Source organism: Danaus plexippus, chromosome 17 (assembly GCF_018135715.1).
Source record: "Danaus plexippus chromosome 17, MEX_DaPlex, whole genome shotgun sequence".
Classification (NCBI taxonomy): domain Eukaryota; kingdom Metazoa; phylum Arthropoda; class Insecta; order Lepidoptera; family Nymphalidae; genus Danaus; species Danaus plexippus.
Genome location: NC_083548.1, coordinates 740,622 through 759,231, shown reverse-complemented (window position 1 = coordinate 759,231; position 18,610 = coordinate 740,622). Strand labels below are relative to the sequence as shown.

Sequence of the window (18,610 nt, the reverse complement as noted above, 5' to 3'; positions counted from 1 at the left end):
GACGCTAAAAACTTGTTATAACTCAAATAAATCAAGAAAGTTTGAGGAAGATTTTTTCAGCGCTCATACCAAAAGTGTTTATAGCTTTAAAGCCGCCATTCTTTTAGATGTATAATATAAGTGTTTGTCATTAGAATACCTTGGCTATTCTGGACAAATTGGACATCGACAGTGAGAAACCTTCGGAGGAGGAAATCGCCAGGCTTTTCGGATACGGGGAAGCTTACTTGGCTGGTGACGTGGGGACTTGGCAAAGAGTCAAGCCAAGGGTGTGGGCCCTTTTCGATGAGCCGTCAAGCTCCCCATCAGCAAAGGTAAGGATATAAAATTGTTTATTATAGTCTACATATAATTAAAAGTAAATATGTTTGATAAATAAAATCTTTTACTTATTTATTTTTAAGATATATAAAAAAAGGACAGAAATTTTATGACAACTGAAAAAAATTAAAAAGGTTATGTTTAATTAAATAATTACATCTGCAAAACATTCTAAAATTACTGAACCTATTTTCCTGACCTGATTTTTTTGTATCATAATATAATCACTGAATCAATGCATAATAATATACAAAGCCGTACTGTTTGATTTGTATCACTATTAAGTATATATGAACTTGAGAAATTTGTAAATCCCCATATATTCGAGTTCCAGAGGGACATAAATTATTCCTTAACTGAATATCTCTAACTGATGTATTGTCTGGGAGTTGCAGAGGCTTTCATAAATAACATAACACGTACGTTATAAAGCACATTGTCTTGAATATATTGCTAACAAATTGGTTATCCAAGCCAATTAATAATCTGTAAATCAATAATTCAATAAGCTTACGAACCAATTACTCCTAGAATTAAATAATCCTTTAATACCGGCACGAGCAACGCTAATTGTTCCGCGTCATTTCGAAATCTTAATCTGTGAAAGCTAATTTCCTTTGAATATCTTATTCATGCTGACATACTCGTAGAATACAAATTGTTCAAAGAAATATCTGCTAATAAAAATCCTATGCATGCATCGAAATATGATATGATATTGATAGACTATTGACATTTTGTAAAATATAATACTACTTATATCATTATAAAAGTATTCGCGAACAAAAATAATGAAAACATGATAAAATTATTACACGTCTTCATTGAGAAAATATAAAAGATTGTGGAAATAGTGAAACGAAATATTTAAAGTAAAATAAAGGATGGAAAAGTAAGATCGTGAAAATGCGTGATATTAAAAAAAGAAAAAAAAACTTTCTTTTAAGTAGTCAGAATAAAAGTTACAATGTTTAATTAACGAAACAGACAATGGGAATGATATCAATGGAATTTTAATGATCGCCGGTTGAACATCACACACTAGAAGCAGCACTCATTTAAGTGACTTTTATCTTCGTTGTACTTAAAAGTCGACACAATCTGGAAAGAGATGAAAACTTTTATATCGGTGAAAAATTTTGATGAAACAAAAACAATAAATACTAAACTAGATTTCTTATTAATCACGCATGTTATTAAGAATTTTTCACATAATTTTTCATCAAATTAAATATTGTATACAGGTCTACTTTTTAAATATTTACTCTGCAGCGTTATTAGCGAAGCTATAATCTTTAACAATGTATATGGTATTTAGTATGTCATACAATAAAATTATAAAACGAAAATTACAGCACAAAACCAAACTGGAATGGCTAAATTGTTTGTGCAATATGATGTTGAATACTTCAACGGGCTCTAGTAACAGACCGTTCAAGAGGAACCAAATATTAGTATATCTTCCTTATGACTTCCTGTTTCTACTTTACTACATACTTGTTTATACTCGTTTTCGGAATGACTTTGCCAAGTGATATATGAATATATGTGATGAGGTATTTAATTCAATTCCTTATTTATGACGTGAGTTTTAAATGTGCTCAGAACGATACCCCAACTATACTTAAATCAACTAAATCAAATTAGTGAGATTAAAAAACAAGTAATGATTAGAAACACATTTCAGAACGGATAACATACGATCATGTATTAGACAATAATAAGGTCACCTAGTTGCCACGTGAAAAAAAAATAGTTTATGAAAATGAGAAACAGTATGTTCTTTTTTTTTAATTTAATGGTGTAAACGTCATTGTTATCAAGCCATTCAATAGATCTTTCGTTAGTCTGGAACAATAACGAAATTCGCAAGCAAATATTTTCTTAAAATTTCACTATTAAATATTATATCTTTTCAGGTCACGATGAAAAATGACTTTTAATGGTACATTTAAGATTGAAATACAAAAGCTAGAATTTTCTATACAGTCATTGAAGAAGCCTTTAAATTATTCCAAACAATTGCCGAGTATTTTTATATAAATTAGTAACAAAATCAAACATGTGTTTGTCGCAATGTGTTATAAGATATATTATCGTTTTTTTAAGTCATAGTCTGATTTTAAATTCTAATTCTATTAAGTGAATAGTTATAGAAAATGCTCGCAAATAATATAAGGATTTTTTGGAGTTTGCAAGGTTACACTGTGCTTTCAGTGGGCTGGAAATGATTAATGGCGAAGGTTCTAAAGCATAATCTATTCTTTACACAACAGAAATCGCTAAAAGTTATTGAAAGCTAAATTATTCCATTTAACAGTTTTAATTTTAATGAATATGAATTTATATATAAATTTCAAACTAAAGCAAAACTTATAAAGCCAATGATATTTTATTGATGGAATTTTAAATAACACTGAGTGGCCTTTTAACCTTTGAACTAGATCCGGATTTAACTGAGTCTTTTGTTAGTCATTTGCGAACGAGTTCAGAAATAAATTTCTATATGGGTACTAGTTGAAAAGCGTAAGAAATGATTACGTATTTTGCAATTAGTTGTGAGAGGTCCACTTCCCCGTTAAGATATGAGTCCAGATAAGGATAATAATAAAAAAATATCCTGAGACTAATTCAATACAGCACCAATTTACATTAACAGAATGTTTTTTTTTTGGAAAAATTTTGATTTCCTTATAATTTGCAAAAATAATAAAGATCACAAAAATATCATTTCAATCCTGATGACCCTAGGCTACCTTTTGCTTTTGCTAATCAAACAGACAGCTTTTTATTTGTACGGAAATCGATCAGCCATCCGAACAGAAGTACGTTTCATATTACATTAATGTATTGTTCTGATAGGAACATAATTATCTAATAACAGACAGGTATATAAATGTATGTATTTTGTTTGTTTGGTACTTTCTATAAGTATCCAATTTTGGTAATATCACTACCCTCTAGGGCTTTGTATTATATTCAATATTTACTACCATGCTGTTGTAATTAGGACACAGAGCAGACACATAGCAGACACATAGCAGACACAGGGCAGACACACGGCAGACCCAGATCAGGTTAAAAGAATATTTAACATTATTTTAATGTAATTAGTTATTTGTATTTTAACATACAAGAATGTTTAAAATGTTTTGGATAAAATGAAACATGTCTATAAATGCAGATTATATTCTTTAGTAGTCTTTATTTAATTTTAATAAAGACATATTTTTGTTTCTTACCTATTCTCTTTGTCCGATTTCGGGTTGGGTAAGTAAAACTCGTTCACATCACGCTCAAGCGAATCGAGAAACACAATATGTTTAAACAATTTGCCGCCCAAAGCAATTTATAAAGCAACTCTGACCATTATGAAACATGGCGTATGAGTTTCGGAACGATCGAGCGACTCATTCGTTGGAGTACATTAGTTTAGCTGACCTCAAACTGTACCAGATGTTAACTTGACTGATTTACAACACAAACTTAACTGTAGGTACTATTAATTGAATTTACTAGCACGACGAAATATATTTGGTTATGTCTTGTAATGTAATAAATGTATTTACTGATGTTTCTTTTTATTGATTTTATATTCTGGAATAATAGATTGAAGAAGTTTTATAAGGCTGTGATTCTAAATGAATAACATTTTTTTTTCAAGCTGTCTAAGTTCCAGATTGAATATTTTTTCTCAATACATTTTAAGCTAGAATCTAAGAGTTAAATCTGCCTCGATGTCCTAAAAACTGTAAAAAGGATTACATTAAAACGAATATTATTAAAAATATTTTAATATTCTACATAGTAGACTACATTATTGATATTGTTATCTTCTTTACACACAAAACTAATGTTCCACAAGGGAAACTAGATTAAGGGATAAAGAAAAAAAGACATGTGGCTGAACAAAAACAAAAAATAAATAAAGATACGAAACTAATAAATCTATGTTTATTTGCATTTTTACTTTGTAAATAAAAGTATACATATGTTTTTTTTTTAATTGAACATTTTTTTTTTCTATTTTCTATTAAGAAATTACATTAAGCGGGAAAGCTTTTCTTATTATGAACAGCATTTGCTGAGATCATTAACGTAATTAAACAACGGTTTTATTTATTCTGCCTCAAAGCGAGAACTGTCGCTGCCTAGTGTAAATATTTATGTAATAATTTCTCAAATTGTGGCTGAATCGTGACTTTGGTATGGTCTATATGAAGTTAAACAAATAACATTTTTAGGATATATATTTTTTTGGTTTATTAAAAAAAAATGCATATTTTTTGGGATTTTTTTTTTATTTTTTCAAAAATAATGAATATAAATATTAGAACCAAAAACATTACTAGCTTAAATTGACTGGGTTGTCTTAATTATAGATAATTTTTTATTTTAATAATCAATAATAAATTATTAGTTCAATAACATCAATGAGTTTGATTTCCTAATCAGTTTCCATTAACTTGGACCATCAGCAGAAGAACATAGCATAAATTTACGTATTTCTTGCTTTTGTTTCCGCGAAAGTTTCATTTTGACAAATATTTTGGCTAAAGAAACACAATTCGCTTTCGTCTCAAGTGAATTTGAAAAATAAATATTTTTCTGGTTTTCAATGTTTCGGAAACTACATTTCGACTTGTCCAATTTCTCCGGAAATTTAAACATTTAATACACTTATTAAGGCAATGCCTTATGAGAATATCACTCTTAAATATGTTATTATTATTGGTCTGATTGCCAATACTGATCGTATGACGTTATAAAATTACCCTATTTAAAATTGTACTTTTAAAATTTTTTGATAATTCACAAAAGTAATGTAGTTTTTTTAAAGTAGCAAACATGTTTTAGCTAATCACAACCACATATCACCTCAGCTTTTTATTCATGTTATTATTTATTTATATAAATTTAGAAAAAGCAAACGCGAACATCAATTCCAACTTTTACAGTTATTATGACAGTATTTAAATATCTTACACTTTAAAACTATTATATAATTAAAAAATATATTTACAAAAAAAAAGTATACCATGGGGCTTCATATAATAATCACAAGATTAAATTACAAGAAATTGTTACGTCTTATAACACGTTTTTATGAATAATGTCAAATCAAGACGCTTTGCTTTTGTATATTTGGTTATTTGTTATATCGTCATTTAATAAGATAAATATTATTTATAATTTACTCTTAGAGTAAGCTCCTATATAAGTTTTAGTTGTGTCTGTAAAAGAATTTCAATACCATATTTATTTTTTATACAAAATTAATGAAAATATTTGGAGGTTAATAATATTTTATACAAAGTCTATTTTTTAAATTTTGATTCTACATTTTGTTACTTAATTAAATAATTAATCAAAACAATTGTGTTGAAATAATACATCCCAGTCGGGTCATTTATTTTTTAAAGTTTTAGGAGGAAGACGACAACATTCCTGCTCATTCTAATTTACAATAAGTCATTTTTTGAGTTATCAAAAAGGTTTTATATATGTATATGTTTAATTTGATACGATTGAATTCAGTGTTTCTTCTGCGCCAACTGCTGAGGGATCCATTACACTACATTTCGAAACGCCTACTACACTCGGAGCCAGATGTTGGCTTGAGTGATTTACTATAAGATGTAACGGCGACGTTTAATTAAATATGCTAACAAGAACTGGTACATACATTCATATAGTTATGAATGAGAAGGCTCGAATGAAATTGGTTAATAGATTACGACGTAGTATGGAGTTTTTTGGCAGCTATTCAAATATTTTTTATAAGTATAATGAATTATTTGTTAACAAGAAAAAAACAAAAAATAAATCATTTCATGTATGAGGAAGTCATTAAAAATATATACATTTTAGATAAACAAAACAGTTTTCATAATTCTCAGTTATTATTTATAGCTAACACTATTAGTCGAAATATTCGGTATGTGTTTTTTAAATAAATGAATTCAGTCTACATCGCTGAACTGAAATGGTCGAGTTAGCTAAGCGGTTTTATTCATAAAGCCTTTATTAAAAATTCAATTTAAAGTTTACAATTATGATTTTCTTGAATAGTCGATGTTTTTATTGAAAGAATTTTATAAACTTGGTAAGCCTAAACTGTCCCCTCCAGTGAGATGGAAATGATTAATTGCGAGAGCGGCCTCCCCTAAAACATAATCTGTTAATACACCAAGAACATAAAACTAGTCGAAATTATTGAGTCTGCTTTAAAATACATGAAAAGAGTCCAATTACATTTTATATAAACTAAACGCAAAATTTTAACTCAAAATTTTAAATGAACCGGCCTTTATTTGAACTCGTTAAAACGAAATACAATCTTTTTATTCAAATACTTTTTTATCTACTTACGAGTATAACGTCATTCCAGGATTTATTGAAACAAAAGCTTTTTTAATAATTCGTATTAAGTTGTGGTAATTCATGTCAAGTTCATTATTTTACTCGTTTCTGAACACAAGTAAAACTCGCGACAAACTTTTTGCTTTCAAAAAGTTATCCCCGTCACACAACATCTAGTTTCACTGTATTTATAAGTTTAACATGTTAAGCAGTTATAAATGCATTTGAAAAATGTATATTTCAATGACAACAAAAGTTAATTTAAATTATAGGAAAGTCTCAATTACACCTATTTTAATGATATCAAAACGTGTTACAGTTTTTCATAACGAAAAAGCAATTGATCTAAACTAACCGAAAATTAATTTAATAATAAAAATCTGTTATATTTTTTGGTTTGTTGTAAAAATAAGAGATACAAAATTAATTGTTACGATAGTTAGTTTTGAACGGAAGTGGATCAATAATCAAGTTGGTATATTTGCAAAATGTACACATGTATGTGTCAGCCGTCGCCTAACTGAAACGTACTGAAAGTAAAGCTATGAGAAAAATTATATATTTGTGATAAACTGTATTTTAATCTGATATAACCAAAAAAATACTTAAATCTTTTAAATTAAAAGGAATAAACAAAGGTCACTGACTCTTGTATTTTGTAACAAGTCCTTAATAATGTGACAACCTCTTCACTCATTTTGTTGAGTTAATATAAATGTAAAAACCTAATAAAGTCAGAATCAAATGCCATAATATTTTAGAGACTCCTGCTGATTTTAATTTGACTCTACAAGCTCGAAAGCGTCCTTTTTAGGCTAGACGTACATCTAAAATAAAACTGTCATAGAAGACAATTTTCTCTAAAGCTGACTTTATTATAATAACATTAGAGAAATTTGGATAGTGGTTATATTTAATGGTCATTTCTATAACTGATGACGGCATTGTGTAAACAAGTAGTTATGTGAAGCTGTCGTGTTTAGGAAATTTATTGTTAGAGCGATTGATTTATATTTTAATGTAAAATGTTTCAAGTTGCTACTTCCACTAGCAATATATCATGGAATATGAATTTCAACATCATAAAGCGATACATTTGTAACAGCATATCAGCATCAGACCCAAACTAAACCAGATGTTAGTCTGAGAGATTTATAAACTTAGGTTTATTAGAAATTAAATTCATGGCCATTATAAAAATATCAAAGTATATATGTGCGTAAAATTAATATTCTTCCGTTAATATATGTTATCACTTCTGCAAAAAGAAATTTTAAAAGCCAAACAAAAAATATGTTCATAAAAAGATGAAAAAAATTTAATCATATTTATCTAAAAGCTTTATTTCTTTAATAAATCGAAACGGTTCGTGTTTGTGAAACCCTGGACTGGTTCGAATTCATATTAAAATATATTCCCACGTTAAACAATTCCTTCAGAATTGAAAAAATGCCGACATTGAGAAAAATTTATAAGAATAATATATATAAAATAACTCTAGTAATTCTTAAATTTTTATTTTCTGATAATTTTTTACAGTTTTATTTTTTCTAGGTGATATCGGCAATATCCGTTTTCTTCATCTGTGTGTCAGTTCTGAGTTTTTGTCTGAAGACACATCCTGATCTTCGTGTGCTGGAACCATTATCTTTAGAAGATATTGAGAACACTACGGTCGTGGTTGCTAGACCGTGGCAGGATAATGGTCAGCCCCACGTGGCTTTCTTTTACATCGAGTTGGTCTGCAACGTATGGTTCACCATAGAACTGTTGGTTCGATCCGTGGTAAGTGGTACCTTTAAGTTTTTTTTTGTAGCCCATACTGTGCCGTACAAAAGATACTGTACAAAGCAATATTGTCTCATGTTTGAAATGTTATCGCTCGCTAAAGTTAGTGGTCACAAAGGATAAACGTGACTGAACAAAAGATTTTAAAACCAATTAGTGAAGATCAAAAATACGAGTAGAGTGATAACTCTCTGTACCTTGTTATTAATTCCGACATGGTCTCACTTTCAGGAGCTTAACAATATGATACGACATTTACCTTGATTTTTGTCAGGGGATTTTTTCGTAATCTTCAAACAGATGTTCTCAGATATTATTTTTTTGTATTTTTATATTTTCCAAATTTTGTATGATAATATTTCAAAGACGTTACAAAAGTGACATGCCTTTTCAAATATGAGACTATTAAATCAATACTGCATTCATTATATTCAAAACATAAAAGTATGATAAAAAATCATCTGTCGTGAATGAATATCGTATGATCATTTTTTATGGTTTTCCGTCGATCCTAAGTAATTTTTCCGCAGGGAACGCAGGAAGTTATAACTCCCAACACTTTCTTTTTACTTGCAAAAACTTATAAGAATCTCTTCAATATGACGGAATTGCTTCCTTATCTTTAATAGCGATAACAATTCTAGGGACCAGATTTTATGTTCTGTATATTAAATCCGAACAATCTGTATTTCCGGGTAGTTTATTTTATTTATAAATTTTCATTTGTCAGTCACAAAACAATTTATATTAAATAATTGATCGAATGTTTAGTTTTGCATGAACTTTATAAAACAGAATTAAAAGAGGCAACCTTATGGAATTTTAATTCTGTAACTGAATTAATGATAATAATATTCTCATTTGATTATTATAAATATAAAACATTATTTTTGTTTCGTGGAAATAAACAAATATTTTATTTCATATATAATCAGATGGAAGTTTAGTTACGGTTTATTAGATGTTTCAACATGAAGTGCCATTGTTGAACATATTATACCGACATGGCCGGAGGATGGAATGGAAATGATGCTCCCGAGGGTTCATGCGAAACAAAGGAGAATACTAAAATAATATAAGTTGGCAGAGCTTAGCCAGTTCTATTCTGCGTAACAAACTAGTAACCTGAACGATTTGCGAGCTTACAATACATGTTACTTTCTGTTTGCTGTATATAAAATGTAAATGAGATTATTTCAATAAATAATAATATCTTAATTTATTTTTATATCTTCTCCAACTAAAAAGTTTGATAAATGTCTATTGTTGAGACACTTAAAGAAAAGTTTCCATTTTTCGATCGAAACGACTTCGGCGTTGATTAAAGAGGATTTAACAATAAGAATTCTAATAAAACTTGCTAGAATTATTTCTTTGTACTATCTGAATACGAGGTATATTTTTAATTGCGATCACGTACATACATAATGCTCGGCATAGAATACGTTTAAAGCATATTAAGTTTCAGCGAACGTTTGAGCCAACGATTTGGCTTATATCCAACAACTATTACCTTGAACAGGTGCTTTGTTTAAAATCAGTTGGATACTATTTTATCATAACTTATAGCAGTTGATTAAATTTCATTTTAGATATTTGAAATAATCAATTTTAATAGTTCTGGCTCTTTGTCACAAATTGCTTTTAGTAGTGTCTACACTTTTTAAATTGGAAGCTTTGCTTAAATGTATAGGACAGTGACTGAGGATCTGCAGTAACGGAAACCTTGTTATTTTTTACATATACAGGTATTTTTTACATATACAATACGTAGTACCATTGCGGAGTATCTTTGTTGAACCCATTTTTCAGTTTGAAGACTTATAATTAGGTATCCAAAATTTTATCAAAACGAAGGTATCTAAGAAGGAAGCTGATGGAAATTTGATTTGATATCTCGTGTATTCAACAAAAATATAATAAATAATTGAGATGTATTTAAAAATTAGTCTTCATTACATTTTACTTTTGCAACCATCCTCTATAAAAATAAAACAGTAACTATTCTGGTTATTTTTGTATATCAATTCTGGTAAATTTTTAAATATATACAGAGCAACTTATTTTTAATATCTAGGACAATAGATTCCCTAAACCTATGTACAATAATATTCTTTGTATAAAAATATGCCACACCACTATTACCAAGACAATTTTTTTTCAATGAAAACCAAGGGAACGATAAAAAAATAGCAAGAAAAGCGCACGATAGAGCTCTTCAGAAAGTGTACTCAACACGAGTGTTGACCTCTTTACATCCCGCTTTAATTGAGTTAGCACAACAAACAAACAGTGTATCTGTAAAGAATAGTAGTAAATTATGAATTTTTCTTTCCTTTTCACAGTTTTATTTTTAATTAGACAATTAGAAAATTCAATGGTTGAAAAGCAATATCATGAAAGGCATTTTTTCGAAAAGAAATCTTTTCCTGTCTTGTCTAATCAACAAATGAGTAACTTTCAAAGAATTTTGATTGAAGTATTTATTACAGCTTCAATTGATCAAAAAATTTCCAAAACTATTAGACTTTAATTCTATAGCTGGGCTTTTTTTTACTGAATCTGCTAGTTGGAACCATAGTACCCTGTATGACAACAACCTCTTTAATAATCTTAAATATGCCTTAAAGTCCTAAAATTGGAATCATTCAAAACACATCTATATTTCTTACTTTCCTTTCTTATTTTAATCTAATTAATCTTAATGGATACTAAAAAGATTAAGTGAAAGACAAGATTACCAAAAAACATTATTGAATGGAGCCAGAGATAATTTGATAATCTTTAAAATTGTCAAGAATTTTATACTTATGTTTAATGTTTTCAATAATAGTATATTATTTACAACTTCCACTAGCCTTTACTCATATTTTAATAGTTAACATAATTTAAGCTAAAAAAATTATAATAAACATTGTCTATGTAACAGTATTATTATTACGACTCAATAGAACTGTGTCTATATAATGTATATGTTACCGGAAATGTATGAAATCAAGGAATTGTATGCAAATCCTAGGAAATGTGTACAATTCCGATGCTATTTAGGAAATTTATAAAATATTGTTTGAAAAACTATTTAATGCATAGATATCCTAGGAAATGTATAAAGTAAATACTTTCTCTAATAAAACACGTTGTTAATAATATTTTTTTATTACAACACTTATTGAGACAATCGGGTGACAGTCATACCGTTAAATAATAATAATATAACCTAACCTAACCTAACCAATAATCACGAGAAGTCTTTCTAGCAGCTGTTTTTGCCGTAGAAACTTCTTCAATTAACTCTTTATAACGTTCATCTTCAATAAAAGTAGTGTTTTTAAGTTTTCTTAATTTTCTTAATGACACCAAAGTCCTATAAAATCGCTCTTTCATAAACGCGATACGTGACTCGGCAGCCATTTTTGCAAGGCACTGCGCGATCGCCGGATCAGGCGAAGCAATACCCTCCCCTCGTCCCGCTGTCCCCGCGTATCCACCAATATCTTAAATATTTTACATTTCCGATTGCTATTTAGGAAATGTGTAATGTGTAATAATATAATTTATTTCACATATTTCCGTGCGATTTTAGGAATTACACACATTTCCTAGGAATTGTATACAATGACGGATTACATACATTTACGTCAACATATATATTCTTCAAATAGATATTTCAATTCAAACTTAAAAAATGAGTTTTATGAAACTAACTAACTCCCTTTATCTATTTTCATATATTTCTTAGACTGTCATGGATAAGAGTGAATGATCTTGTGTAGCAACGTTTTATAACGATTTAATAAATGTCTGCGACAAGTCCTCCATTATTTCTTACCTAAACAATATCATTTCCTCGTTAAGGTTTTAAAGCACAATTTGATGCGAAACGTTTTATGGGCTTTAGTTTGTTGTGCCCATTTGATATTGAAGGCGGTTTTTATTACGTCTTTCTCAGATATATTTTTTATACTTTAAGAGTCGGTAATTCAATTTAAAGGCTAAAGTTTTTAATTGAAACATTTGTATTCCTTATTGAAGAAAATGATAAATTTTGTTGTCAGGAAATAATAAGTATTTTTTTTATTTGTACCATAACTGTGTAACTACATTTTTTATGTAAATTGTAATCATAACTGTTATTAAATAAAGATTTATTCTATATGCTCGGAAATAGTGCTTTTATCAAAACGAAATTAATTTTTAGCCCACAACGGTCGGATGCAGATACTTATAAAGGGTATTGCTAGAAAAAGATAAATAAAATCTTTTTACGCTTAAAAAAAATATTAAAACTATAATTATTAGTTATTTTATGATCACGAAATACTTATAGAGCATGTTTATAAAAGTCAGAAGCAGCCAAACATATAAAATAGTAACTTCATTAATACATAAAACTATTTAGGAATGAAATTTCTTTATACAACATTTACACTCTCACCTCGTACCTCGTCTTGTGCTTCGTCTCGTACACAGCTCACGGCTCGCAGCGCTCACACCTCCGGACGCCAGCGCTGCGAGGCGAGAGACAAGACGCGAGGCGAGCCGCGAGCGACTATTTACAGTCTCACATTGTGCTTCGGCTCGTGCCTCGTCTCGCTACTCGTACGCGAGTGTAAATCTACTATAAAGAACACGATGTAATCATAATTTATAAAAAATATATATATTAAACAAAATTTAGTATAGTCCCAAGCAACAGGTATATAAAATATACAAATGTAACTAACCAGAACTAAATGACAAATATCATTAAAAATTCATTTACATACAATTTACGTAGTTTCGTTGTTTACAAGACCTACAGGGTATGTGAGTCCTGTGACGTAATGGTTTGTGTATCTGAGCTGTTGATGAAAGTCAATATACTCGTAATAATATGTGCTAAAACAAAGTCCCTTTTTGTTTCAAATATATAATACAAAAAGCTAAGATAAATATTTCAAAACTCAATACATTATTCAGTAGAAGAAATAAATAAGCTTTAGTTATTTTATTCGTTCCTTTTTAATTTTATATTTATAATCGATTTATTTTAAAATCGATAGAAACGTCACAAAATTTTCAAGGACAATAATGATTACGAGTATATCGTTAATGAGATCTAAGACTTTCGCGAGTATTCCTTTAAATAAAACTAATGTTTTCGAATTATGGTAAGCGAAATAACGTGTAGTAATTCGAAAATGTTAGTTTTATTTATTATTGTTTTAACGACTGGATTGAGATCAGGCAGAATAATTTTAGTCAAGATAAAGTGATTGAAATAAGTCGTAAGCATAGCTTAGAGCACTTTTATAGCGTTTTAATAGAGCTCTTTAATAGCATTCAAATAAATTTTAAGTAACTCTTTAGGACATCATCTCCAAAATTGGTTCTATATATTTTTATATACAGAACAACAAATTATTTGCAGTTCAAACTGTATTATTTAAATGTCTTTGTAAATTAGCACTCGTTGCAGAAGTTACATAAGATTTATAATTAAAAACTGTGAACGCTCCGTGTGTAGCGTGACTATGCACAATCGGGTTACGCGTACAATAAAGCATACGCCCGAGACTATGTAACATAACGTGCTTTTACTAACAAACATTTATTGCAGTTACAGCTGAGAGTGGTCGGGAGGGTGAAGGGTACTTAAGTATTGATGGCTTTACATATTTCTCGAGAAGAAACGTATTCAGCTTGCGTCAGAACATTAAAATTCATTCATGTTGTTTATAAAAATAAACATGAAACGTTACTGTGCCTTCACTTAAGGGAACGATCAAGTCGATTTGAGAAATTTATCTGTTTTATTAAAAAAACGAGTATAGAAATTTTTATTACAGTTTATAACCTTTTTAAAATTAGCTATATAAACGTATATATATATATATACGACTGGCAAGGGGATATAGAGATGCTATAGTAGCTTCTTGTTGGACATCTGATAGGCTAATATGTTTGTTAAGCCAGGCCTGGACGGTTAAGATGTAAACCTGCATATTTTAGATGAAATCTTAAAATTATTTTTATGTATTGCAAATTGTTTTCTATATGTATAGGTTTTTCTCAAAATGTTCCTTTTTTTTTCAAATTACCCTGTATAGAAGAAAATATATCTATACCTCGAAACTCACATTTAATTTGAAAAATATTTTTTTGGAATTAATGTGGTATAATCCTTAAATATCTGTCCATCGACATCGACGTTCAGCTAAGGGTGCAAATTTGTATTTTGGAAACACTAGGGGTCAGTCGCTGTTATGGGTAATATTCTAGCAAATACAGGTAACTAGGAAAATAATTTCCAACAAAGAAATTTTATTTTCTCAATGATTCCACCAGATTCTAATATTATCTTGAATAAAATATTCTACGGCGATGGTTATTTACGCTTGTGAGTAAAAGATAAAATATTATACAAGATCAATTGGATGATATTTTTTAACAATATTTTTTAACTTTTTCTTTATCTCAAATATATTTATTATAAAATTTGTATTTCTTATAAAAGTCTGCATAATCCAAAACAATATTTGTTTGATTTTATTTGAGAAATTGAAACCCGGAATTATTAAGAAAAAATATTTTTAAAAATAATGAGATATTCATTTTGCTACGATTCATTTTCTATAAATCAAATAAGTTTTCCTTTGCACAAGAACTCAATGTGATTAATATAATTATAGCATATTCAAGGAAACAGAATATTAAAAAAGTGTGATTTTCAAGGTTGATTTAAGATAAATAAGTGTTAAGCGAAGCTCAAGTCATTTTCAAATAGTAGGCATATCAATAAAAAATTTGGGAATATTACCTGATTAGGGCGAATAATATAGTTGGAAAATCATAGTGATATTAGAAAATCAATAGTAGACAAAATAAATTGAAACTAAACATTTTCAGTTCAATATGAGTATGTTAGTACAAAATTCATAAAAATAATGATTTGCAGGATAGATACGTGATGAAAATCGTCAAAATAATAAGATTAGGTATAGGTACAGACAAATCACAAATAAAATCACACGAACACGTCGGTGCACACTGTAGGTAGGAAATAAATACTTCACGATCAGGAATTGCGGGCCAAGCTAAGCTCAGCCGACTGCCTTTTATTTTTTTTATATTTCACCCGGCTGTAATACGACATACGATAGACACCAATAAAATTCAGGCGATATAATATGTTTTATTTTAACAATGTTAAAATAATTGTCATTGCTACATTTTTTAAAACGACAAAATCGAGAAACCACAGGAGAATTTGAGGTCAAGTTTCGCTGTCAAATACTTAACAAATATTAAGTTGAGCGTATAATTAAGTAGTTTAGTTATTCCTCGCTTACCAAAACGTCTTTGTTCCTCAGTCGCGAGCCATTTGTGGAAGCTTATGACAAACATTTCCGGTCGAAAATCCGTTGCCGGAAAACTGTATCTACTGCAGTGGAATAATATTTGAAAACACACAGCAGTAAATTGTTAACTAAATCACAACTATAAAATGCTAAGGTTTTATTATTTTACTTCAATATTACGTTATTATGTACATTTAAATAAACTATTTTCGTTAATTATATTTTATTAAATTAATAATAATTTCCAAAGAGTTTCATATTACAAGCCCGTATGTTTTAACAACAGTGCTAGCAATAAAGTACCTGCGCTTAAGGCGTAACAAGTTACGGATAATATTTTGGCCAGCGATTTGGCTGCTATTCAACAACTTGTATTGCCTTAATGGAAATTATAGTACATTTAAATATTGACTTGATCAACAATTGCAGTAAAAAATAAGCTCAACAAATAACAGTTTTTTTTAAGGGAGTCTTAATTTATTAACAACAGCACCACTTGTGTGAATTATGACTCTTCTTTTGTATTTAAAGGCTTAACGGGTCTGGCATGTTTTATATGTTTCTTTGTGATTGAACTTTAGATTTATGTCCATTGATTCAAAAATGTGTTTTCAAAAAAATTGTGTAACATAAATTATTTATACTTGTATTGCACTTAATTTTTTATTATTATTTATAAGTTCCAAAATCATGGTATCTAAAATTTTCGCGTGTACACGTTTAAAACAAAGTAAGTGTTTCGGATACTTTGGTTTTTTATTATTTTATATCTGTATCTGTCTGTGATCACGGTCGCTGTAAAGGAAGCGAAACGGCGGGATGATCTAGATATGAAATAAAAAATGCGTAGTATCCGAAAAACTTACTTTCATTCTAAAATTAATGTTAGTAAATAACTCTTATCTAATTAAGTCAATGGGCACTATGATTTTATTTAACTAGATTTTATGATCTTGGGGACAAAGCCTTAAATCCCTTTTATAATTAATTATTTTCTAAACATTACCTTGTTTTATAACGAGATTAATAGCTGAAGATATTTAAATAATTATCTCTTATTAAGATTTAATGAATGTTAGGCTTATGTTGTACGAAAGGGATTCTTTGTGTTTTATGTGTATAAAATCATTTTCTCGTTAAGATTTTAAAGCTCAATTTAATAGGGAAGGCTTTATGGCCTCTTGTTTGCTGTGCCCGTCTGCCATTCAGGAAAGATTTTATTAAAACTTTCTCGAGAATATCATTTTGTATTTTCAACTTGAATTTGTAGCTCTTAAATATACATTTTATTTTTTGTTACAACTTACTATTAGGTAACGTAATATTAATAATATCTTGTTAAGCCGTTCTTATTAATAATATATATCACAGTAATAAATATTACAGAGTTCTGATACTTCTAAGTACAACAAGCCTTATTAGTTAGAATCTCTATAAGTTGGCAATTGTTTGTGACGTTTTTCGAATACTATGAGTACGACTCCTTCATTAAAATGTTCACTGAAATGCAATACTTTCTTTGTATTGAATGTTCTGTACTTTCAAAGAACAACTTAAGTTTTCAATACCTTAGTTTATATTTTTCTTACCTCCTTAACTTCGTTTATATTACCGGTATTATGGCCATGTTCGTTTTTTTTTTTTTAATAAAAACTAAATAAGTGTTTTAAGAAGTCATACTTTTTTAATTAATAAAAAAACTATGATATCATATTATAAGTATGATAAGCGTGAGTTACCACTTGAAGATAATAGAAAGTTAAGCTTCTTCGCTATTGATATAGAGCAAATATTTTCCGATGAACTTACTTACGTAAAATATATAGAGCAGATAGGAATATCTTGAAATATATATGCATTCATTTTTTTATATATCACACCTGATTTCATCTATCAAAAGAACAAAGAACATTACCTTCAATATACTTCAAGTGAGATGTTTAAAGATATCCTAGAAAAAAGACTTTTACTTTTACTCTGTGGTGGTGCCTTTTTTTATAAGAGACAAACTCCTTACCAATATATGAACAATAATTAATCACTGTATCAATCAGCGGAGGTCGTGACACGTTTTTTGCTTACATTTTATCTCCGATTGTCTGAAATCTACTTTCATTATTCCATTTTTCTCAGGATATTCTGTTTCTAGATAATTAGAAATATTCTTGTCATTAAAATATGTTCAGTTCTTTTCATGTTGTAGAAGAATGTCTTCGGGTATTTTTTGAAATAAATACTTTTTTTCCCTTGCCTTCCTATTTTATGGCTCATTGATATATGTTACTAATATCACTAATACACAATTATTCTATAATTATTTTGCATACGATGAAAAGTGTTCCATTATTATTTCTTAAACAAAAAAATATATGCGCTCTTGTATTCTTCATAAGCTAATTAAATAGTCATTCTGTATGTTACGTTAAAAAGCATATTTAATTAGTTTACGGATATATGACGAGGCAACAAAGATGAAAAAATATATTTATTGTGTAATACGATCATTTCTAACAAAGTGCTGAACAAAATATATTTAAAGTTGACATTTAAATAAATGTTTATAAATGGTTGAGTGAAAAATGCATTTAACAAAATCGGAGTCAATCCTTCGCCTATTCATATATCGCGTACCAATCGCTTCGCTATTCATTACAAAATACAGTTTTGCATGTGTAAAAACTGCCTTAACTTATCACAAAAATAAACTATTGAAGGAAACCAGCTTCAGGTGTAGGTCCTAAGTACTTTATCAGTTGTTATTTATTTTATCTTAATCTCAGCTTTATCTCAGCTGAGAA

At 28.8% G+C, this 18,610-nt stretch overlaps 1 protein-coding gene across 3 annotated transcripts in view; it reads left to right on the top strand.

The window, feature by feature from the left end:
- LOC116771295 (potassium voltage-gated channel protein Shaw-like) overlaps positions 1 to 18,610 on the top strand; it is a 131,262-nt gene that overhangs the window by 84,290 nt on the left and 28,362 nt on the right. For all 3 annotated transcript variants that reach the window (XM_061523357.1, XM_032663117.2, XM_061523358.1), the window contains 2 exons: positions 135 to 314; positions 8,239 to 8,469. In XM_061523357.1, coding sequence (XP_061379341.1) covers positions 135 to 314; positions 8,239 to 8,469 — 411 coding nt within the window. The remainder of the gene's footprint in view (positions 1 to 134; positions 315 to 8,238; positions 8,470 to 18,610) is intronic.